At 50.7% G+C, this 25,411-nt stretch overlaps 1 protein-coding gene across 1 annotated transcript in view; it reads left to right on the plus strand.

The window, feature by feature from the left end:
• Window positions 1-22,712, plus strand: part of PSMD13 (proteasome 26S subunit, non-ATPase 13) — a 108,207-nt gene extending 85,495 nt beyond the window's left edge. The window contains exons 12-13 of the mRNA XM_086956384.1: window positions 20,829-20,945; window positions 21,889-22,712. Coding sequence (XP_086812510.1) covers window positions 20,829-20,945; window positions 21,889-21,984 — 213 coding nt within the window. The 3' untranslated portion in view covers window positions 21,985-22,712. The remainder of the gene's footprint in view (window positions 1-20,828; window positions 20,946-21,888) is intronic.
• Window positions 22,713-25,411: the final 2,699 nt, after the last annotated feature.

Genomic DNA, 25,411 nt, shown 5'->3' on the forward strand with positions numbered 1-25,411 from the left:
TAGAGGGCTTCAGAGTGCAGAGCAGTTTGTGTATAGCTTCTTCCGAGTAGGTGTCGAAGTACTGCCAGGATGCATTGTTTTTAGGTTGAGTGTCAGCCATTCCGGTGTAGTTGGAGTATCGATTTACATCCATGATGAGGTCATTTCTTATGTTGTCAGTCTTATGTTTAAAGAAAGCAGAGAAGGCTTCACAGTGTGGAGTGTCATTTGTTGTGTTATTTGATTGTGTGGGTTGTGCCTTTGTTTGGGTCTTAATTAGCTCGAACAGTTTTCTTGGCCTATTCTTCGCTTGGTCCAACTGGCGGCTGAAGAAGTCCGACTTTGTGCGCTTTATTTTCCTAAAGTAGGCATTTCTCTTGTTCTTGAGCTTTTTGAGATGCAGTGCTGAAGGGTCCGATCTCCAGGTGCGCTCTGCCATTCGCATATTACGCCTTTCGTCATTGAGACTGTCATCATACCAGGGGTTAGAGATTTTGGTGGAGACTCTCTTCAGTTGCAGAGGGGCGACTTCATTGACTATTGTATTCATAGAGTCAAGGTAGTGGTCAGTCAGTGATTGAACATCTGAGGCCCCTGAAGGGGGAAGGAGGAGGTTGCCGATGTGGGGAGGTATGATGGAGGGGTTAAGATTCTTCAAATCCCTTTTCCATGTTTTGGATTTGATTGGTTGAATAGGGTTAGGTTTAACTTTTTCGTTGATAAAGAAGGTGATAATGTGGTGATCTGACCAATCGCAGGGTAGAATCGCTTCCAATTGAATAGCGTTCTCTTTGGCAATGATGAGATCGAGTATCGCTCCTTTGTCGTGTGTTGGTTTATCACATAATTGGGTGAGGTCAAGCGCATTGAGGAAAGTTTTTAGACTATTCACTGAAGTGTCTTTCTGATCGTTCCAGCGGAGATTGAAGTCACCCAGATAGACTTGAGTGGTCTGCCGACCGGCGTTGGAAGTGATCAGGTCCATGACTTGTTGGGAGAATATGAGATTGTCACCAGGCGGGTGATAAATGAGATGTAGAGTACATACTTGTTTGCCCTCACTGATGATGTCTAGGCAGAGGAGTTCACAGGAGGAGAGGGAAGGTGAGGTGACTTGAGTAACGGAGAGGTTGCTCTTAACAATGCATGCAATTCCCCCGCCCGTCTTGCCAGGAGACCTGTCCAGCCTAATGATGTGGTAATTGGGGGGGACTAGTATGTCCATAATCGGGGTAGAGGCTTCAGTGAGCCACGTTTCCGTTAGAAAGGCTAGGTCTAGCTCCCTATTTGTGACTAGATCCGCGATGTCAGAGGAGTGTCTCTGGGCCGATCTGCAGTTTAGTAGGATGCATTTGAGTTTGGGAGAGAGAAGGGTGGTCGAGCTTTCTAGTGTGAGGGGAACTTTCCTGAGGTTGTTAGGGACGGAGCCTCTGTTGTTGAGTGTTGGGAGCCTCAGAGCGTTTGTGGGAATTGTGGGTATGGGGATGTGCGAATTGGGAGAACCTTTTACCGGACCTGGGCCATAAGAGCGTAGGAGAGAGCAAAGGTCGAGGTCCGACAAGGGGCTGAGAACACGACGGGGGCGGTGGGAGTTATTGCGAACGGGGATAGTGGACCATTGCTGGTGTCGTCGAGGGCGAGTGCATGTAGGAAGGGTGCGTCGTTTGTAAGGTAATGGGATGGTGGGAGGTTGACTGGGCTGTGAGGAGAGAAGGTCTTTGATTGCGTGGATGTCTTTTTTGATTAGTAAAATTTCCTCCTTGACTTGTTGGAGTGTGGATAAGGTCAAGTCAGGAGGGTTGATGAGGTGTTCCGCGGTGCTAATGGGTGGGATGGTATTCAAGGTGTGGACGTGTTTGTGGGCGAGGGGTGTGAGTGGTGAAGGTGAGGCAGGCGAAGGGTGGGAAGCATAGATAGTGACTTCAGTGGGAGACGGTACAGGTGAGTAGAAGAGTGAGTGAAGATTAAAGACAGTGGGGGAGACAGAAGGGTAGTGAGGGCTAAGAATAGGAGGTGGGAGAGAGGGGGGTGATAGGGTAGGTGAGGAGGTATGTTCTGTATCTTGTGTTGGGAGGGGGATGACGTTATGAGTGGGAGTGGGGAGGGAGCGGGGAAGGGAGAGGTGTCTGCCATGGGGGGGATGGGGTGGTTGGGTGGATAAACTCCGAGTGATGGTGTGTGCAGATGTAGGCGTGTTGTGGGTGGGAGTTGTTGTGTCGGGTGTGAGAGACACGTGGGTGGGAGAGGAGAGAGAGATGGGGAGAGAGAGGTGTCTGTCGAGGGGGAGATGGGAGAGGTGTCTGTCGAGGGGGAGATGGGAGGGGGTGGATAAACTTTGGGCGGTGGCTTGTTCAAATGGTGGAGTGTTGTGGGTGGGGGATGATCTGTCCGAGGGGAGAGGGATGGAGGGGGTGTGTGTGGGGATAAGAAGTGTCATGTTGGAGGGGCTACTAGTATGTGCGGTGGGGATGTTCGTGACTGTCCTTGGGGAGTGGCGTGCGTTAACAGCAGGTGGGCCATTTACTGGGGTACTGGTGGTAGAGGTGTAGTAGGTGGTGGCTACGAAGTCAGGGGGGATAGTGCTGGCGGACTTCTGGGTTCGGGTCCGTAGTTTGGAGAGGTGCTCTTTGAACTTGGGGAACAGGTTGTCTAGTAGTTCCAGGTTCTTGTCCGTGGCTTGGATCAGGACAATCCCGGTATTGTAGATTGTAATGGTAGACCTGCCAGGGAAGAGGTGGGAAGGTGTGATGGTGAGAGTTGAGCCATGGGCTGTTTTCTTGGTGATGGAGACTGTGAGTAGAGATAGGAAAGTTTTTCTCCATTGGGCTCTGCGTGAGGTGTGGAAGATGAAATCAGTATTCAGGGCTCCATTGCCCGATGAGAAGTAGGTGTCAGCAAAGGGTGTTTCCGGGTGCGCCCTCAGGAAGTTGTGTTTGAAACGTTTAGTGGCACTTTTGGAGAGAGGGGTGGAGGGGTATTTGATTCTAAAAGTGTGCTTGCCGTTGAGCTCCATTTTAGAAAGGCTGTGGTGGTAGGTGTCTGAACTAGGGCGATAGTACACGCTGTCAGCCGCTGGTTACAGGGCCAAGGAGGACATTAGTGAGTGGCTGGGCGCAGTTTGCCAGAGAGAGTTGGATGAGGTAGTAATAATCAGTGCAAAATCGTGACGTAGCTTACAATGAAAACCCAATAAGAAATAAGTAAATGCGGAAGCGGACAGCGAATGATGGGGATAAAGGTGAGATATGTGCAGCTTGCCGCATATAAAATACAGGCTAGAATAGAGCTAAGCAACTAATGAGTTACTAGATCCCATAAATGTGCATACATATTGCAGTAATAACAGTATAGCACTACAATAAAAATACAATAAAATACAGGCTAGAATAGGGCTAAGCTACTAATGAGTTACTAAGTCCCATAAATGTGCATATATATTGCAACAATAACAATATAACACTAGAATATACGATGGCAGTGTGAAAGCAATGCATACATTGTAGTAATCATTAGAGCCTGCAGTAAAAGGCAATGACTAGTCCGTGATGGCCGCTGAGTAGAGAGAGAGGTCAGTCTTAAATGGCCGCCATCTAGGGAGACTGGAGACGCTAGTCCTTTATTTGTTGTTATTGCTTGTGAGCATGGGTGGAGAGGTTCCAGGTTCCGTTTGAAGCAAGCCCAGTTCCAAGCTAGGTGTGAGGTAGTGTTCGTTGTGACACAGGTGAAGGAAAGGAGGTTACGGAGACAGCGCCAAATAAGATTAGAGATAGCCTGAGGAGACCAGCTCTTAGTACATAAAGTGCAAAAGAGTGATTAGCCACGATGGTGGTCCGAGGGGGGAGACTGTGTCAAGATGGCCACCACATATGGGGAGAAGAGACATTAGTCCACTATTTATTTCCATGCTTTGTGGGCAGTGAGATCAGACATTTAGTCCTCTTTTATTTCCATGCTTGTGAGCAGAGAGATCAGTTTCGTTTCTCCCTCTGTGGGGGAGACTCATCCCGATGGACTCTCGTTGGCACAGTAGGTGATTTATGGCCTTAGGTTCTTGTTTTTCCGACCCCCGCCATTTTGTGCAAGTACAACAAAGTTCAGAATCAAAGAAAATGTACATAAATACCTTCTCTTGTAGTTAAGGACTGTGAACGCTGCGCGCTCATGTGCTCCACCAGTGACTACAGACTATTTCCATGCCGGCGTCCGCTGCTCCTCTCAGCCCTCAGTCCGTTGGTGTTCCTTTACTGCGGGGCGGGTGGGAGAGTACCTTTACTGCGGGGAGGGGGGGTGCTGTCCTCATCCCGGTGTGCAGTCGGTGACTTCTGGGTGGGGGGGAGGTCCGTTGTTTCGACGGCTACGGCGGCTTCTAGGGGGGGGGGGGGTCCGTTGCAAACGGTGGCTTCTGGGTGGAGGGGGGGGGTCCGTTGTTTCAGCTCGTGAGTGGAGGCGGGGTCCGGTGTTCGTCCTGCGGTGCTCCCCTGCTGCGCGTGTTGTCCGTTGTACCCCTGTAGCGGCCAGCATCTGCCAGTTTAGAAAGGGGGGGGGGGATGGGTCGCAGTTTCAGGGCAATCCAGGTTTGCGGTTTGCCTCGGGGCTCCACTCCGTCGCATCACTCCTGATCCGCTCAGTTAAGGCTGTATGTCGAGTGTCCCCATGGCCAGGAGCCGCTCTCTTGCCAGGGCGTTGTACAATCACGGCGTGAACCAGGCAGTTACGAGTCAGTCTTCGCCGAAATCCACCGATGTCCAGGGGCAGCCCAGGGTCCGGGTGGGGAGGGGAGCCTCGGTCCTCACTTGCGGCGGTCCCAACCTCCGGAGCGCGCAGGGACCCCTAGCAGGCTCTCATCAGCGCCACTACGTACAGGGAATCCCAGAGAGCTCCAGTCTTCTCCCGCGATGATCCCAGTCTCCGTGGTGGTGGGGGCTCCAGCCAGCGCCGCAGCGGGCTCCCGGCAGCCAAGTGTCCGTCTTAGGCTGCGACGATGTCCAGGTGCAGCCCGGTGTCCAGAGAGGGCAGGGGCGGCTCGTTCCTTTCTTGCGCCGATCTTGTTGAAAAAAGTTATTTTTAACGAATTATGATCCAGTTACTTGAGGTAGCTTAGTTGCACAGACGGCTGGGTGCTAACAGGGTGCTAACAGGGATTAAATCCACACGTGGAATCCCAAGCACTAGGAGCTCTGACCAAGAGCTCCTACCCGGCGGCCATCTCTCGCTTTCTCGCATCTCTCTTAAAGCCAGCATTGGAATTATTCCTCACATGCTAAAGTTGAGCCATCCAGGCAACAGCAAAAGCACAGGCCTCCAGATCAGGATCCCATTTCTTTTCTTTTAGATCCTTTTCCTGACTAACTCGTGGTGATATCAGTGAAAATATTTCATGCCACTTTATCATCGCCGACGTTTCCACCAGACAATGAGAGCAGAAAACGTAATTCTGTGAAGCTAAGAATATATGGTAGAGGTTCAACCATTATAAAGTCGGCAAGTGCTACTGCCTTTCTGTGACACCCTCCAGCAATTTGTGGAATATCTTCCATGGGATCGTAGAGACTTTGTAGAAGTGTTGAATGAAGGCATGATGATGTCCAGTCAAGTTTTCATTACAGCTACAGACTCTTCTATTCTGATAGATGCTTCTTTTTTTTTTTTTTTTTTTGAAGACCAATGGTCCCAAACTTTATTTAGTTTCACAGATGAGTTAAACAGCAGTCACACAGTGTCATAACAATAAACCACTACTACAAGCGGTACTCGGCTGTCAGTACAGAATGACATGGCAATTAAATACGAGTGAAAATAAACAGTAGCCAGTAGTAATGCATTAGTTCACAAGCAGCGGTGCTAGGAAATGTCTCGTGCCGCAGTGCCTGCGGCTCATGGCACTGCGCTAGGACCAGGGTGCTGTAAGAAATCCGACAGTCATTGCATTGAGTTATGTTCCCTGTTCAGTACAGTAGCGAGCTGGAGCAGGATCATATCCCCCGTTGTCACATGGATCGCTGGGCTTCCGCTGCCTGTACATGAAAACACCCAGTTGCCATTGTATGATACGGAAACAGGGAGGGGGGTGTCGAGCATTAGCGCGTGTACAAAATCAACAGTCTCTGTGTCAACCAAAAGGTATAACTGGGAATTAAAAGAGGAGGGGGAGGGAGAAACAGTTCAACAACTGCTGGACTAGTGCATGTGCGTATGGTAGTGTGTCTTGAATCCTAGCCGTGTGTGGTGCACCCTGTACGGGCTGCGCAGGGGCGGGGGTGATCGAGGATGTGGTGTCGCTGCGGCCGCGGGGGTGGAGGCGGGGGGGGAGGAGGCAGCGGGGGGGGGGGGGGTCAGGGCAGCGGCAGGGGGGCGGCAGGGGACATCGCTCGGTGTGCAAAAGCCCGGTAGTCGGGGCTGGCGGCGGGGGGGCAGTGAGGGGGGGGGAGGGGGGGGGGGGGCGCAGCAGCGGTGGGGGAGGGGGGACGCGGCAGTGGGGGGGGGGGGCAAATTCCGTGACCTATATGGACAGCAAGCGACAGGGCCCCTTCTATTCCGCGCCAGGTTGGCATTCTATACCGGCCCGGGCGCATGCCCTGTGGTACGCGATCAGGGTAGCGTCCCAGTCTTGGGCGATCTGGTATTTCCGTAGGCCAGTGGTCTCCTCTCTGTGTAGTGACACACTCTCCGCACTGGCCCAGTTGCCAAAAGAGCGACGCCAGTCTGCAGGGCGCGGTGGGTTGGCGTTTTTCCACCGTTTCGTAATGAGGCGTTTAGCCGTTATGAGGCCTAAATCCCAAAAGCATGCCCGCAGCTTGGTCTGCTTGGTTCTCCTGTAGAGCCCCAGTAGGCATACTTCCCACGTCTTGGGGAGAGTTTCGCCCGAGGCCGCCGTCAGCGTGTCAGTGACCACTGACCAGTACGAGGCGAGGTGGGCGCAGTTCCAGAGTGCGTGCAGGAAGTCTGAGTCTAGGAGGCCGCATCTGGGACATGCCGACGAAGTGAGTCCGAAGTAGCGATTCAGTTTGTCAGGAGACAAATATGCTCGATGAATGATATAATATTGGATGGTTTTAAATCGCGCGTTTCGGGGAACATTTCTAGCGCCCGCTAATATTGCGGTCCATTGTTTGTCCGTCCAGTCGGAGCCTCGGTCGGTCGTCCACTTCCCCCTCAGCCTTTGGGAGGAGAATTGGGTATGGGTGTGTAGTGCCTGTGCCAGCCAGTGCACTATGAGACCCATTGCCCATCACGTGCAGGTACTGGATGAGAAGATGAGTGGGCGGTTCTTGGCTCATGTCACCCCATGCCTTCGTCAGTTCATGTAGGAGTCCGGCATGTGCCAGGAATTGACCCACTGGCAGCTCGGTGTCTGCGGTCAGGGTCTCGAAGGGCAGCAGCACTCCGTCGCTATAGAGGCCGCTCAGGTCGTCCAGGTCTGCCGCCGTCCAGCTGCGTAGCGCAGTCGAGGAAAGTATGCTAGTGCCCAAGGGAGTTCCCAGTAGTGGCAGGTTCGGAGCGTAGGGCACTGTACCTTTGGTAAGTCTGAGAGCCCGCGCAAAGCACCGCTTCGCGATCGCCACATGGACTTGTGTGGGGCGTCGCCCCTGCGTTAGGGGGTGGAAGAGTGTGAGCACCTGCACGGGGGGCAGAGTGGTATCAGCCGTGGCCGTGTCTATCAGGTTCTTGCCGCTCAGCCAGTAAGTGACCCATTGTAGCTGGGCTGCTAAGTAATATAGCTCCTGGTTGGGGACGGCTAAGCCTCCAGCGTCCGTGGCCGCATATAGAGTCTTTAACGCTACCCGTGGTCTCCCTTTGTTCCAAATAAGGCGCCTGGTGAGAGTTTCCAGCCCTCTGAATATGCGCGCTGGCACATACACTGGCAGGTTAGCATAATAATAGAGGAGCCGGGGGAGCATTATCATTTTGGTCAGTGCCACTCTGGCCGGCACATTCAGCGGGAGGGAGTTCCAGAACGTGACCTGGGCCGTGAGTGAGGATATAGCCCTTACCAGGTTACCCTCCAGGAGATCCACGGGGTCTCGATATATCAAGATCCCTAGGTACCTGAATACCGTCGGGTGCCATCGGAGCGTCTCCCCCATCATGCGCACCTCACATTGCGGCATCTCGCTACTGAATGCGTAGGTTCCCGATTTGGCCCAGTTAACACGGAGCCCCGACATATCTCCGAATGTACGGAAGATGTCCGCGATTGCCTCAGGTATGCATGTGAGATCTCTGACATACAGTAGTAGATCATCGGCATATAGAGACACCGAGTGTATGCCGTCCGCTAGTGGGATGCCCCATGTGGCGCCGGAGGTGCGGAGCAGTTCCGCCAATGGCTCCATCGCCAGGGCGAATATCATAGGGGAGAGGGGGCAGCCCTGTCTGGTACCCCGCCCAATGCGGATCCTGTCGGAAAACAACCGCCCAGTCCGGACACGCACTTCGGGCGCCTGATAGAGGAGCCCCACCATCTGGATATAGGCTTCGCCTAGTTCGTATTTCTCAAGGACTCGGAGGAGATACGGCCATTCCACCGAGTCGAACGCTTTTTCCAGATCGAGCACAATGCACCCTGAACGCGGCCAGGTAGGGGTTGCATACCGTTGGATCTTAAAAAACCGGCGTAGGTTGTAGGACGTGCTCCGGGTGGGCACAAAGCCATTTTGATCAGCGTGCACCAGCGTGGGGACCAGCGGTGCAAGTCTCCGGGCGAGCGTCGCGGCTAATATTTTATAATCGGTGTTGAGGAGTGCCAATGGTCTGTATGAGCCAAGTTCGGTCGCCTCCCTACCTGGTTTCAGCAGAGAGACCACGTTAGCTTCGTTTAGGGACGCTGGGAGCTCAGCATCTTCCAATGCCGCCTTATACATTCTCAGCAGTTCTGGTATTAGCACCAGTGAGTAGGCTTTGTAGAACTCTGCCGGGAGCCCGTCAGGGCCCGGCGCTTTGCTATTGGAAAGGGAGAAAATCACGTCCCGTAGTTCCTCACCGGTAATTGCAGCACCCAGCTCCGCCTGGTGGGCAGCAGTAGCTGTTGGGAGCTGTAGGGTTGTCAGATAGTCCACGATCTCCGCCACGGTGGCCTGCAGCCGTGTGTTATACAGGGACTTGTAATGTGACGTGAACGCCTCGTGGATCTGTGTCTGGGTGTAGACCTCAACGCCTTGGGGCGTACGGATCGACAGGACCGGCGCAGACTGCGTGTCTTGCCGTATCGGCCACGATAGCAGTCTGCCAGGTTTGTCCCCCGCGTTGTGAGTGCGCGCGGAGTGGGCAGCGAAGTTAATGTTCTTCAGGCGCTCCATCAACGCAGCGTGATCTGCCCTGGTCGAGATCAGCTGGGAATCATCGCCTCCCGTCGCCTCCCGTTCTTTATCCAGTAGCGCCTCCTCCACCCTTATCAGGTCCCTCTCCACCTGGCCTCGTAGGCCCGCCTGAACACTGAGGCAGCCTCCCCGGGTGACCGCCTTGAAGGCGTCCCACTCAAGTCTCGGGGAGGAGGTCGAGTCGGTGTTGTCTTCAAAATATTGAATGATTCTCCTGGACATCTCCTCCCGGAATGGCGGGTCGAGTAGGAGGTCCGGCTGTAAGCGCCATGTGGGTACGGGCGGACGTGGGCGCCGCCATCCATAGACCAGTGTGTGCGGGTTATGGTCCGAGTGCGTCCGTCCCAGATAGTCTGCGTCAGTCACGGAGGAAATCAGGTCGTGGGACAGCATGTATCGGTCCAACCTAACATGCAGAGAATGGGCTCCCGAGTAATAGGAATACACCCGGGCGGTGGGATTCCTGACTCGCCAGGCGTCGTGCAGGTTCCATTGCGTCGCCCAATCGGTTAGGGCCCTGGAAGTCGCTTGCGCTGGGGCGATCGCCGCTGGGGGGGACGAGCGGTCAAGGGAAACATCTAGTACGCAGTTGTAATCCCCGCCCACCATCAAGGGTACGTCTGGCCAGGGCGCAATTACTGCCGACAAGCGCATGAAGAATTTCCCCTGTTCCACATTGGGTGCGTATATGGAGGCTATGACAATTTGCTGTCCGTCTAGTCTACCCTGTATGAAGACGTAGCGACCCTCGGTGTCGATATTGCTGTGTGTTAGTGCGAATGGAACCCCAGGTCTGACCCAGATCAGGGTCCCCCGCGCGAACGCTGAAAAGGTCGTGGCATATATCTGCCCCCTCCACCTACGGCGAAGTGCGGCCACCTCAGCGGCGACTAGGTGTGTCTCCTGCAGTAGTGCAATCTGGACCTGATGTCGCCTAAGGTATGAATACACCTGGTATCTACGTGAGGGTGTGTGCATGCCCCTGACATTCCAGGTACAAAATTTAACCGTAGCCATCACAGTATGCATCGCGCTCAAGCACCCAGCCCCCCCCCCCCACCCCCCCAACCCCCAGCCCACCCCACCCACACACACACACACAGCGGCCGCGGACAGTGGCTATTGTTACCCCTTGCCCACTCCCACAGTCCCAGGGATGCACGTTGTAGCATTGTAATGTCCACACTAGTCTCAAAAGGAAGAACTTTAACAGAAACATAATACCAAAAGGGCAACGACAGAACGAGTCGCCGCCCAAACGCTCTATCGAGCTTAATCAATCCGTGAGTTCAATGGGGGGATGACAAAGTTCAGCACGTGAGTAAAGCAAGTGAGTTCAAGTCGCCAAGAGAGCTGTGGCAGCTCCCCTCCACGGGCAGTATGTCTAGGGGCACCAAATGTCAGTGGCAGTGTCCGCAGACAAGTCATGGTTCCCAATGTCGCTGGTCTCGCATAGTCCACCCCTGGGGGGGGGGGATCCCATCTGCTACTTCCACAGGGGGGGCCACTCACCTCTAGGGGTCCGTCCACCCCACCAGATGCTTGCTCCCAGTGACGTGTCAATGGGACCGCTCCAGCCCCTCTCTCGGTGTCACGGCGGGCCGTGCCGGGCCGGTAGGTGGGGGGATCAGGAGTGGAGCTCAGATCACGGAGATGGGGCTGTATGTAGCTGCCGTGGGTCTCAGAAGTGCTGTTGTGGACTCCCGGACAGGGCAGCCTTAAAAGTGACCAAACTGACCCAGGATGCCAATTGCAACGCCCAGGCCTGGGCTAGGTTGAGGAGGGTCGTTTATGCTATCAGATCCGATGTTTGGGGTGTGACATCCGGCAAGCCCTCAGTGTTTGAGTCATCTGGCAGTCCGTACATGAAATCGTCGTCCTCGCTCCCTTTTGATCTTGGGCTTGCGTTGGAGATCAGGATGGGCGATTGTGAACCACTGATCTCAGCCGTTCTCCGGATGGCCTCTCGATGTTCAATCAGTATTTGCTCTGGGGTGGGTCCGATTTCTGCGTCTGTGGTCGGCGACCCGGGCCTCGAGACGTGTCGTTGTCTCCGCCTGCGGGTACCTCGATTTCGGCGCTGCTTTTTCGGTGCAGGTACGTAGTTCGCATCCACTCCTGAATCCAGCCAGGCCGCCGCCGCCTCTGGAGTATCGAAGAAGTGGGTTTTGTCCTGCGCCACCACTCTGAGACGTGCTGGGAACAGCAAGGAGTACTTGAGAGCCAGGCGCCTGAGCCGTTGTTTCACCTCGAGGAACGATTGACGCCGGCGCTGGACCTGAATGGTGTAATCAGGGAAGAACATCACCTTGGCGTTGTCCACCTGTATGTCCGACAGTTTCCGCGTTTCGCGGAGAATGGCGTCCCGGTCACGGTAGTTCAGCACCCGCATGAGCATTGGCCTCGGGCTGGAGCCCTCCGGGGGTGGGCGGGACGGCACTCTGTGCGCTCTTTCCACCACAAAATGCGGTGACAGGGTGCCTTCTGGTAGGAGCTCTCTGAGCCAGATCTCCATATGTTCCGCAGTCTCCCTCCGTTCCCATCGTTCCGGCAGGCCCACTATGCGTACATTGTTTCTTCTGGCCCGACCTTCAGCATCCTCCGCTCTATCCTCGAGGAATTCCACCCGGTTGAGTAGGTCACGGACGTGCTTATCTGTCTGCGTCAGCTTGGGTGTGGTCTCCGCCATCGTTTGCTCCAAGGCCGTGGTGCGGTCAGACAGTTTCTTGTGGTCCGCTCGAAGGAGTGTTAAGTCCACAGCCACTTTATCGATCCTGTTCTCCAGTGACGTACGGGTGAGCTGCATGGATTCCTCCAGGCGTTCCATGGCCGCCAGCATAGTGTCCAGTTTGGAGGCGGTTTGGTCAACCTCTGTGTTCTTCACCATCTTTCCTTTGCTCAGTGTCCCACCGGTGCCGGTCTTCGCTCTGGTCCCCCCTGACATGTGGGTGGTCGTCACGGGTAGGCAGCCGGTCAGGCAAGCTTTCACGGTGAACGCTGTTGGGTCCCGTGCGTACTAGCCTCTCCTGGTCAGGCCGTCCGCTCAGCCCGTGCCGGGCGGTGTGCGGGATCCTGGATGCCACCTGACGTTGCGTGGGGCACCGTGGAGCTCGGTGCCGGATTAGCTGAGGTGGAGAATGCGGAGCTGTTCTGGGTTCTCACCCGCGTGGGCCTGGGCAGGTCCCCTGGTGTAAGGCCGATTGTTAGATGGGCTGTCTCGACGTGATCGCGGTCCGTGTGTCGCGTGGGCCGGGCTCTTCAGCACTGGATGGGTCCGACGTTGACCAGCGGCTGTATCTGTACAGCGGGTGGGTTCCGGTGTCCAGGAGGTGGGGCCGCCCAGCTACCGTCGCCGATCATTCAGGCCCAGGGGCGACATCGATAGTGCGGGTCACCAAGTAGTGGAGTGCGATAGTCCTCCGGCTCCCGCTAGTTTTGGCGGGAAGTCCCCAGCACCGGCAGGCAGGGCGGGTCAGCAGTGCAGGGCACCGCGGGTCAGTGTGGCGTGCCTGCTTGTAGTCTCTGGGATCCCCGCGCCGTGGGTTCACCGGGGGTACCTGGCGCTGTGGTACTGTCTCGTCCCCCTCGCTGGGCCAGTGACAAGGCGGCTGGCGAGTGTGAGGGTCCAGGGGGGCAGAGCGGGTCAGTTTTCGCTGTGGTCTGCCGGGAGCCAGGGGCAACGCTGATCAAATGGACCCCCAGGTGTCCGAGTGGTCCCCCTCTCCGGTGCTCGCAGGGCCTGGCAGGATGCCTCCAGGGTCGGTCGGCAGGGCGGGCCGATTTCACCGCCTGCCGTGGGCCAGGGTTGGATGCCTTGCAGCTGAATCTGGGGCTCCTGCACGGCTGGAGCGCTGGTGGGCGGCCGGCGTTGTGGCGCGGTCTCCTTCCCCTCCCGATCGCGCCGGGGAGTGCACACGTGTTGCGGCCTACCTCGTTGGGCCGGATCCCCGGTCTTGGGTAGATGGGGCCGCCGACCGGAAGTGAGCCCTGGGCGGGCAGGTGCAGCAGCAGCCGACGGTCGGGGGGTCCGGTGCTCCGATCCTCCTGAAATTTTCAGGGATGGCAGTGCAGGTCCCCGGGTGCACTCGGTCCGAGTTTGGGCCCGAATGCTCCGGAATTGAAGGAGAAATCGCCCGTGGAAGGGGAGCCTCGCTCGGAGCTCTACCCGGGCACGTCCTCTTACATAGCGCTCTTGGCCACGCCCCCCTTCTGATAGATGCTTCTTACTGCAGATTCTGTACTTTGTGAATATTCCCCAAAGTGTCAGTCTGGATCTGGTAATCTAAGAAGCGGTACTGTATTCTCGTGCAACTTTGCGTCTACTACATTCCACTCTGGAATTCACCAATTAATTTATATATAGATTCCACCCATGCGCGCTAATGTTTTTCTTCATTTCCACACCTTCAGATGTCGATCTAGAGCTCTACTCCTTTCATCTGTGACAAGATTTTTATAATCTTTTTCTCAAAGTTTTATGAGTGTATAAGGGAAATGTCCAATCCCATAATAGGAGTATAAACTATTTACATGCTGTCTTTGGCACATCCACTTTAGGTAGGACTCTGGTGTTTGGGGTCAGAACAGAACTCCAAAACCTGCGATAACTGAACAAAAAGGACATATGGGATTGTGAGTCATAGCTGTACATGTCAAAATACTGCATGATTCCATGCCGAAATCGGTCTAAGTCTTTGGGTAAGTCGAAGCAGAAATACAAGCAATCTAATCAGCCCATTCCCACCAGTCTCGATCTCCAAAGAAGGTGCAAGGGAGTAAATGTACCACTTGGGCTCACCCCCAAACTCCTGAGGTGCCAATTCAGCGTCTGGTCCCGATGCTCCCAAACCTTCCGGGTCTGTCAACTATGTTGCAGCATATCGAAGCTTTTAGGAAGCCCAAAGTGCACATTTTTGCCACACTTTCAGCTCCCTCTGCTGCATGTTTAGGCCCCTAGTACCAGCAAGGGGTTGAAGTTGAACTTCTGCCGGCAGATTCCCCCTCCGCACCATTTGTGTCTATCAAACCCACCTCAGTCTCTGCATCAGCGCGACTTTAGTCACAGTGCCCTACACTTCACCGGTGTTGGAGGAGGTACAGCACCTTATAGTGGTCTCTGACTCCAAGCCTAACTCATTTTGACCTCCGAACCCACTGAAACAGAGCCCTTTGGCAATTCTTCCGATTCCAACACATTACCTTTACCACAGCCGCTCACATACATTAAATCAGCGTTTTGGCTCAGATCAGGATTAAAGCCAGAATCATGGTGATACATTTGGCGAGAAATGTGTTCCACAATGTAATGAAGACCATTGGTATGAGGAATTACAGAATGGCAGTGGCATAGACACCTCCCCAGACACTGGATTTGTGTCTCTCCTTGATACTGTCACTGAGGTGCGTGCATCTCTTGCAGTTCTGATTTAGAAGGGAGGCCTCGGTCCGTGACCTGCAACTCCCCATTGTAAGGTTAAAACCAACGTTCTAACGGAGATACTGCAGCCTGGCAAGGCGCCTTCCTAACCTTTCCTGCCATTTAGTGAGGCACTTCCAAATACGTACTTGGGCAAGATCCAGTTCTGGTCCTCCGCTTATCCCCCACAGACCATATCTACACAACCCTAAATTTCTCACACACCACCAGCAGCAATCTTGGTGGTTCAGGAATCCACCAGTAAAGTCAGCCCATATACTTTCCCTAGGACTCCACTTGTCTGCGAATCCAAATATATAGTTATTTGTGGCAAATACATTTTCCTCTGCTAGCATTGCCCTACTTTCCATAAATGCCAGCGGTCTCCTTGGTCGCTACAATTCCGCACTATGGGACGTGGTCACTCAGATCTTATAGGCGTTTCAGAGCGATCTCCAGATGTGTATAGCCCAATGGGGCTAATGCAGTAAATAGGGGACCCCCTCTAAAAGAACAAATAGCTGTCAGGGAGAAGAGGGGAAATAAATATCAACATACAACAGGAATCTCCCTCATGACCTAAATAATTATACAACGGAATCAATCCCAATACATACAGTGAGCACCCAACCCAGATTTTGAACCCACTAGGCAGAAAATTCCAAAAGTTATCAAAAATATTTATTTTATTTCATTTTTTATCAAAAACTTTTTTCATTGTTATTTCTTAGTATTTTTAACATACATTGTAAATTCATAAAAAATCACTGAATAAAGAGACAATACATACAACTAGATCAAATAAAGTAAACCCCGGTAGAGGAAAGCAATACAAATACACACCAACTCATTCAAACCCTACTCACACACACCCAGCCAAACCTTCACATTCTAAACATATCTGGGGAACACAACTACAAGATGGCAATGTATTTGGAATGATCAAAGACAAAGACTGCAGAGAGCAGGATGTTCTCAGGGCAGTGGTTGACGCGTTTCGGTGGCTGGGAGATAAGGTGCCACCTTCATCAGGACCTGCCAGATGTAATGCCACTCCACCCGGGAAAAAAAAATGTTCGCACTAGGAGAACAGTTAAAACAGTCCTCTATTTGGGAGCAACCAGATGTTTCTAGATATCTGAGGACTGGACACTCCTCAGCCCGTCGCTAGTAAACACCGCTCTCAGTACCATGGGCGGCTCAATACCATTTGACGTCGTTTAGAGATGCATGTAGAAACTCAAACAACAACACTTTCCTCCTAAGATATCTCCATGTTGTTCATAGGGGCTCTTATTATTATATTTCCAGGTATTGTATGCTTCAATCTTAATGCAAGCCTCATGTAAGTAAGGATATCCACGTAAGTCACGGCACGTCACGTCCTCAAGACAGTCCAGTCGAGGCCCAATAGGGCTATTCACATTTTTTTTCTATCCCGCAGAACTTTCCACCCCTGTCAGAGCGGCTGATGGAGGATCCTGTGTCCCTTTTGCAGCAGAAAGTGCAGTGCCTTTTGGTCAAAGGGGCAATAGAGAGAGTTCCGGCCTTGAAGTAGGAGCAGGGTGTTAGTCCTGCTGCTTCCTTGTGCCGAAGAGGGGGCTCTGTCCTATTAGCTGTCCACCCTCTCAACACCTTTCTGCGACAGGACACATGTAAGATGCTCACGCTAACCCAGGTTCTGTCTGCCCTCGTTCCTGTAGATTAGATGATGGTGTTGGATTTACAGGACACTTATTTCCATATCCACCGTCCTGCAGGCCCATCGGCCCAATCTGCGATTCACCGTTATCCAGGAGTGTAGGAGAGTGCCCCTTTTTGACATGGTCACCCCTACTTTTTGCCTGGTATTTGATGTGATTTCGACTGGAAGTGTACTGATTTCCTGCTAAATGGGTCTCTTTCCCAAAGCTTTGCAATTGTACCCAAATTGGCAATACCTTTAGCACTCCCTGTATGTTCCAAGTAAATGGTGGCCCTGGTACCTAGGGCAGAGAGGCCAAAGAGATCCCCAAGGGCTGCAGCATGAGTTATGCTACCCTTAAGGACCCTTCACCAAACGCACACAGACTGCCACTGCAGGCTGTGTGTCTTAGTGTAAGGCAGAAGTGAAAGCACTACATGGCACGCATCCCTATGTGCTATATCTACAGACATTGCATGCTGTTTAGGGAAGTCACCCCTACATCAGGCCTTGCGGCCCTAAGGCAAAGCGCACTATACTACATGTGTGGACATACCTGCATGAGCAGATATTGCTGCCAGTACATGTGATCAAAGAAGGAAGATTTTTTTAAAGCGCTATAAAGTAGCCAGTGCAATCCACTTCATAGTGCTTTTTTAGTTTGAGATTGTAGAGACCGAGGCAGGTCGGGAGGGGTAGGAGGAACGAAAAAGAATGGAGAATAGACTCATGGAACAAAGGATTTAGATAATCCACTAGCCCACGGACTGCCCCTGCTACAATTAGGCTTGCTGGCTCCGATGTCGTTGTGGGACTCAGCCAAAGAAAGTAATCTTCTGACCACGAGGAACGAGCTCTGATCACTTCAGTGAGTACCTCACATTTCAGGTGGTGCTGGGTCTTGTCCCGGCTTCGACCGGTCCTGCAAGGTTCACTTCCAAATCTTGTTCTCCTGAGTAGTGGTGCATGCTACTCAAAGGACTGCTGTGTCTCGCTGGTATGATCACGTTTCTTTCAAGGGGTCATATGGCGCCATCCTGTCCGGGCAGGAAAGAGTCCAACACCCATACCAACTGCATGTGCAGTATGACCCAATCCCAGCGAGAAGCCACAAGGTGCATGTTGTAACAAGCCGGGCCCAGGGGTTGTTTACATAACAACCACAGTAACCTCTTCTGTGGGCCTGGCTTGCAATGCCAAGTATGTACAAATATTTTTCTGATTTGCTCCGGCAGGGCACAATGCTGCACTGAGAGCAAAGCACAACGACCTGCAGACAGAGAAGCTATAATGCGCGACAATTCATTTTAGTGCAGTGATGCGGGGAAACGCTAAAAATGCGTTGGACTAACCTACTCTGTTGGGCACTAGGCAGGGCTGGGGATGTGGTGTACTCTCCCGAGCTGCAGACTTTGGAGCTGGGGAAACTGGGTTCGAGTCTCCGGCTCGGTAAAACAGTACCTTGCTGTGTGTTTTTTCTGAAAGCGTACAACTATCTGAAGAACAAGCAATCGGGTGCCTTGCAGTCTTCAGATCATCAGATTAATTTGGAAAAAGTATTTAAAACCTAAACAGCGGAAGACTTGTTCAATACGGGTACAGATTAAACAAGAAAGGTTACAAGCTACTGGCATGAGAGGCTTTCTAAATAAGCACTGTAGTAAGAAGTGTAAAGCGTGCGGGAGAGTCGTGCGTGTCCTGTGTAGTTTAGTGTGGCAAACTTTTTGATCCATGGTAACGATAGAATGACACAAACAAGGGTTTACTGACCTGTCTAAATACAGCATCCAGAGCGTGTTTAATCCTGCTCCACACCCTGACGCTCACCGACCTGCGAATGGACACTTCCCCTGAAAAGCAACGGGTGCTAGGAGCGTTCTTCAACAAAAACCAACACTCCAGCTCCGGGCTTGCGGTTACATGCGTGGAATGAAGGATAGCGCCTCCCATCCCCAGCGCACAACTTCTGCTTTAGGGTCAAACAGATTCTCTTTAATACGAAGCACCACACCCTGCCTGCCCGCCCCACAGTACCTCGGTAGGTATCACCCAACTATCCCTCTTCAATTGCAGATAAAACTGAAAGCTGATTGAAAAACCAAACACACACGACTGCAGATAAAATCTCTATTCTTGGATGTTACTGTGCAAGCAAGTGCACAGAGCGTGGAGCAAGTCTCACTTTGGGCTGAGTGTACGAGTGCAGTGTGGGGGTCGAGACATCGCCCTCTACCTCAGATCCAGCATTTGAGAAGCACACACACACACACACACACACACACACACACACACACACACACACACACACACACCTTCTCATCTCCATCACGTGCAGAATTCGGCAGCAACTAACAGAACATCTCTGACATAAATCATCACACCTGATGGTGTGCCAGATGAGCATTCATCACCCCAGCGCTCAGTCTGTGTGTGGTATGAATCAGTCCCCTGCTATGCCAATACCTTGATCTCGAAGTGTGGGAGTTTTACAACATTTCATACAAAGCCAAGTGACATTAATGCAAGTTAAACAAAGAGCTGCAGCGGTGAGAATGAAAACTCTGAGGTCTGCTTGTCGGATAGATAGAAGGATCAGTCTAAAGCTGGGACATAGGCAAACTTTTCATGAAGATAATAAAAAAGCAACATGTAGGAATTACTGAAAACCGTGACTTAAAGAAACGGTTCACAACCTCTTTCCTTCTTTTATTTAGTTGCTTCCCTGTGAAATGGATCCATAAAAAAGAACAAGCCCGCGAGTTGTGCGCGCTCCACAGCGAGACATCTAGTTTCAATTATTGCCCCTGTGTCTGGGCACGATAGTTGAAACCACATGGCGGCCGTGTGGGTAACCGACACCAATAGGCCATGGGCGGAGCAATGCACCGAACATGCGCCAAAACAAAAGGCACACACAAGCGTGTGCGATTCCTAGGTTAGTTTTGAAACTCCCTACATGAAGTCTCTCGCTGAGCGAGCAGTGCTGTGTACTGCAACGCTAGGCACGAGACCTAAAAAGGGGTAGTAATTTATGGACTTGAAAGAAATGCTAACTTTTGTCTGTTTTCTATAAGTTAAGAACCTTTGAAGCACCAAGTGGAAAGTTAAGAAACTTTGGAAACTAATGTTTGGAGAGCCAGTCTGAAGACCTGGCATTCATGTCTTTTGAAACATGGAATCCATTTTGTTAAGCAACTCCCCTGTTAAACCATTTCCTGTGAGATGTTTTTTTTTTTTAATACACATATATATATAAATCGAGGTTAGCTCATTGGCATGATTCATTTTTCAAGTTCAAAGACTGCAAATATGGCAGTATGTTTTTGAATATCTCCTGATCGCTGCATGACATTTATTTCAATATTGTCATTTTAATCATTAAGATGTATTCCTTTCAACTAAATGTATTTGAAAATGTGTATATCTTAACTGTAATTTTGTTTTGGCTGTTCCAGTGTCTCACAGAATATTGTATGAAAAGGCACCGCTATTGTGCTAAGCTACCACGCATAAGCTCAGAATTCCTCACAGAAACCTATACTTTTAGCAGCGTAATTGTTTTGACTTTATTGGAGCACCTGCCATAGCTCATATCAAGACAGTACCATCTTCATACTTTAACAGACAGACTTCTTACAGTTCCAGTGTGAATTGCCAGTCTTGTTCATGTCCTTACAAGGTTGTGTATTTGCTCAGGAGCTTGACGTTCTGAATAGCTTTTAGGGACAGTTGACAGGGAGGATGATGTCCAATCAGACAAGACTGTGTAATTTGCATAACACTACCTATTCATTTCTTCCTTCATACGCTGGCAGACTCAGGTCTGAGGAGATGAAAGGGACGGATGCTTGATTTACTCAGGAGGGGGGGGGGGCATTGTTCTGTTTCTAGAAACATATGTTATGAAGGTTTTTGCTGAGGTATTCTAGCCATTCAGATATTTGTAGTTTGGTTATAAAAAAACGTGAATTATGTGATACGGTAGAGAAGAGTTTGATTAAATGTGAACTGATATGGCAAAGCCAGATTAAATTGGAAGATGAAATGTTTAACAAATGGACTTCATACAGAAATGTTGATGCCCTGTGTAAGCAGATCTTCGCTCAGCCTTTTGGTATATCTAGATGAAGGCAACACCTTCATATGTCTCTGTAACGCTGCTTTTGTCCGCCACAGTGTGTTCATGAATTCTTTGTTTCAAATCCGTCTTTGAAGCATGTTTTTGCTGGTAGTAAAAGCCCCTTTCCAAGCCTTTAATATGGTAGTGTGTGGGTTTCTTCACATGCATTCCGTCATTTTTGTTACGGATTCCCTTTAAAGAGGTCACATTTTTGCTTAGAGGTCCCATCATCAAAAAACACCATTCTATTGTGATATGTGTATTCCAGCAGTCACCTCCTTTTCTTTCTAAACCTCCAACTTCCTATTTCAGGTGGAGCTATTGGTGATGAAGGCGCTGTCTGTCGGCCTGCTGAAAGGCAGTATTGATGAGGTGGACAAACGTGTGCACATGACCTGGGTGCAGCCTCGTGTTTTGGACCTACAGCAGGTAATATGCTCTTCCATGTAGTGGCATCTCTAATTTAAGGCTATGTGAATTGGGTAGAGCCTTTCAGAAGAGCTGTTGTGGATGGGGGAATAAGTATTTTGGGAGTTAGTTTGCGAGTAGCAGGCATCAAAAAACACTTTCCTTGCTCCTACCCAGCTCGCCCCAACCCACATTTAGAGTGTGGCTGTTCATGTTTTAAATTTTTTTTTTTTTACACCGGGCGCCTCTGATTTCACTGGTTCACCAGTTAAAAATGTATACTGCTTGTGCATAGGGGTCTATTTCCCCTAACGACCTTTTTGCTACTGGATTCACTCCTAATCTGATCCTCTTAGGTGTGTTGCAGTAGCCAACCATGAATCTTGACACAACCCTGTTTTATTTAGGGCTCTGATGGTGGTTCTCTTGCTCAAAGGAGGTGACAGTCAGTAGTGTCATCAATGTAAACACCATAATTTGTAATGTGTATAAGACCGGCATCATAATGTGTCAATCTGGGTCCCTACCAAGGCACTGTTCATTTGGGTATTAACTTACCAACTTGCCAGAGAGCTAAAATGTCTATGATGTTCTAAATGTTAAATGTATACATTTTAATTATCCGCTCAGCAGTTGTTGGGGTCTGCTGCATATTGAGGAGCTTTAGGGAGTTGTTTTATGTCTGTGTATGTCTTTCTGTGTTTATGCTGTTCCCTCTAAAACCAGTCCTGCTTTAGCCTTGAATGTGTGGAGTGGAGAAGTCCTGATATTTGTTGTTATATGTATATATTGTTTAGCTCCCCCATTGGCTTATTCTGCTGTGTGCCTTAATGCATCGTTTTCCCATGGAGAATTATGCATTAAGGCACTGGATACTGTGTGAATTTTTGTTTGTCTGGTTTCCTCATAGACCAGTCCTGATGAAAGTTCTTTTTTGTTGGCTTGAATTTTGCTTCTCTTACAGATAAAGAGCATGAAGGACCGGCTGGAATTCTGGTGCACAGATGTGAAGAGTATGGAGCTGCTTGTTGAGCACCAGGCCCATGACATACTAACCTAAAGTGTTGCTTCAGTAGCTTTCCAACGCTAAGGGAAAGGACATTGTAGGGCTGCTGAACTGTCTTTGTTCACCATCTAAAACTAGAATGACAACTAAAAGCCATTAGCTTCTGTGGGATTTGTTCTTTCACTTTGACCTATTTGCCTATTATAAATTTGGTTGGAGTGATTCCTCATGAGGAAATCTAGTCAAACAGCAGCTGTCAACGAAACCAAATTGGTTTTAGTGTGAAGGGTAATGTAGCGTTTGGATAGCCCAAGATACCGCTCTTTTGCATTGTCCAGAGAGTGGCTGTTTGGAGTCCTTCCTGCCTTGCACTCCACCACAAGAGCTCTATCATAATGTACAATACCTTGCTGAGAGTTTGCCTTAGACACATCAGACACCTTCATTGTTGAGCCTTCCGAATTGATGTCGTCTTCCACGGCTCCAGGCGGACTCATGTGCTGTTCTTAGTAGGTGAGGAAGCATTTGACAAGAATACACTTGTTGAATGCTTCTGAGGTTTTGAACTTGAGTCGGTGAAAATTGTTCAGCTCCATACGTCTTGAAGCATTTTGGTAGGCTGCTATATTAAATGTAGTTCTACCCTGGATGCATCATGCCATCATTTGATATCCCTTGTTTATTCGATTTTTCCCTAATTGCTTATTTCAGGAGTATATCAGTAGACCTACTATTGTTGCACTGATAAGGCATGTCCAGTAACGATAAAACTGTTTTATAAATCTTTGTCTTTAAGTCATAATTTTGGTAATACTGGTCTCTGCTGTTATAAACGTGAATCCACTAATAGGCTGTACCTCATTTTTTATACTTGTGTTCCTATCAGGCCGGCTCTGTACTGCTCACTTGTCTCCTTTGAATCTGCATTCATTCCCATACCCACTTCCTGCTGTGTCATTGGTGTGAATCCCCTAGAAATTTTAGGACTAGATCTTTCTGAATCTATTAAAATGGCACATGCAGGTGTACCGTTCTGGAAGTCTGTACTACTTAACCACCACCTGCCTTTTGTTTCCTGGTCCATCAACAAAAAAGGCATATGGTGAAATCAACTTGGTCTGACCTTCAATTGTTGTGGACATTTTGGCATACGTCTCCTCTCGTGATAAATCTACTGCTTAATGTGTCACAGCTCAGCTAAAGCTACAAAATCACTGGTTGGGACCTGCCAAATGAAGCATTGGATTCATTGTTTGGAGACAGCCTGGAGCCGTTTGCTGTGGTGTAAGTAGAGTAATAACTTTGCTCACACCCTGTTCTTCAGTAGCTTGACCCATTGGCAAAATGATAGATGTCCTGCAGCTGAACTGACAGGAAGGTATTGCTAGTAATATGCTTCTCAGTTAAGACTGCTGAGGTGAGAGCAAAAGTATGGCCTGGGCCCTAACTGGAACAGGCACTAAGATGAAAGGCAGTGAGCAATCTCGTACTTGGTGCACAGTCAATTTCTTACCAGAGGTTAAAGTGAGCTAGGGGTGGTTAGGAGGGGCCACCCTTGATGTTTGAAGTTGAAGCATGCAGATGGGAACTGTTCTCAGTCATTGGACCTTTCATAGTTGACAAGCTTAAATCTTTACCTATTATCAGGTGGGAAAGCACCAGTAACGTCCTTAATAACTCAAACGGTACTAGTTTGCATGAACAACAGTGCAGCAATGTGTATTTAGTAGCTCATTTGTGTTTCCTGTGTTAATTGTTTGTGTTTAATAGTGGATCATTATTAGTGTTGGTTCTTCTTCTTCTGAAAATAATTGTTAGAAGGGGCGATCCCAGGGGGGCACAGAATATGCTCCTGACCACCCCAAGACACACCTCTCCCAGGAACACTGCCGAGCACTGGCGGGAGACCCTTCAGGTGAAGAGTCTCGTCTCTAGGATGGCACGCCCTGAGCTCGCACCACTCGACAAAGGGACACCACACAGTAGGTTCTGAGAAACGGTTCTTTTATCAATCGGAATATCTGGATCTTTATGATCCTCAGGTCACGCATGTACAAGCAGAACAAGGGTTCATAGAGTCTCGGTAAGGATAGGGGTAGCGGGACAGTCTCAATTGTTCACGGTCAAAGGCAACAGTGTATCCGGCGCACAGCTCTCAATCCTCGAGCCAGGGGATACGGTAAGATCTTTGGTCCAGTCGGACCAGAATAGTCTCCGAGCCGTGACCAAGTCAGCAGGGCTCGAGCAGGAATGAACAGGAGGTCTTACGATCTGCAGGGCTCCGGTGTTCTCAGAGTTCAAGGGAGCCGCGACCACGTCAGCAGGGCTCAGATGGTTCAGGCAGAAGTCCATATCTGCCAAGCTTGAGCCGCGACAATGTCAGCAGGGCTCGCCAAGATTCAAGAGTTCAGGTAGCGTTTCTTCTTCGATGTTCCGTTGAGCCGCGACCACGTCAGCAGGCTCTCTTCTTCCAGGATTCAACTGCCTGATCGTTCCAGAGCGCCCCTTGTTATAGGTCTGTTCTCCTTTGAAGTCTGGAGTCCTCGCAGGCAGGGGTCTTAGCGCCTGGGGGCCGCTTGTCGGGGTTTCCTGCCACCTGGCCCTTTGATCCTTTGAAGTTGGGTCTGGAGGGATCCCAGACACCCAGCATGTGTGGAGCCAACCCCCAGGGAGGCCGAAGGGGTAATCGAAACCCACCTCCCGAGAGGAGGTCAGAGGTGTGAGCGAAACTTCTCCTCCCTATCTTGCTCACGGGAAACTCTCTACCCCCCAGCCGGGCATGGCGCGTCTAGGGCCTAGGTCTCGCCGGGGTCAGCCATTTTAGGTACATGGGTATGGTTACCGGAGGCCACGGGTGTGATGGGGTGTGGGGGCACCTGGTACCGGGAGGATAGAGGGTGGTGACGGGGAAGTCTTGTCCTATCTGTGGGGTCATGGAGGGAGTGGGTCGGGTAGGCCATGATAATCAGGGGTCTGGTGTGGTGCACGGGTCAGGGTTGGGACGCTACGGGTCAGGGAGGCCCACTCCACAAGGCCGGGTCTAACAATAATGTAATTCTTTATAGTGTCTCAAACGTGCTGGATCTTTTCCAGGGTTATAAAATACTCTAATAAGATTTCACTGTAGGAAGACCATCTCTAAAATGAGGTGATGAAAAAGAAAACAGTGTGTAGAGAGGTGGAGTGTAATGTGGGATAGTATACAAAAGGGCCAGCTTTGTTCCTGCTTCCATTTGTCCCTTTTTAGGTGGAAATCCCTGCCCGCTATGTTATTCATACTATTTTAGGCTCAAATTCAGTCTGCTCTCTATCTCCAGGGTTTGGATAACAAAGTGGCAAAATACCCCACACCCGGAAGCCTTGGAGTCCTGTTGGAACCAAAGCATTGTGTTTGCAACACATTGCAAGCAGTGTGTAGCAAACATATGTGTTTTATGTAAGGTAGCTTGGGGTTAATGCACGTGTTGCCTTGTTTGTACCA

Source organism: Lissotriton vulgaris, chromosome 2_1 (genome assembly GCF_964263255.1).
Source record: "Lissotriton vulgaris chromosome 2_1, aLisVul1.2, whole genome shotgun sequence".
NCBI lineage: Eukaryota > Metazoa > Chordata > Amphibia > Caudata > Salamandridae > Lissotriton > Lissotriton vulgaris.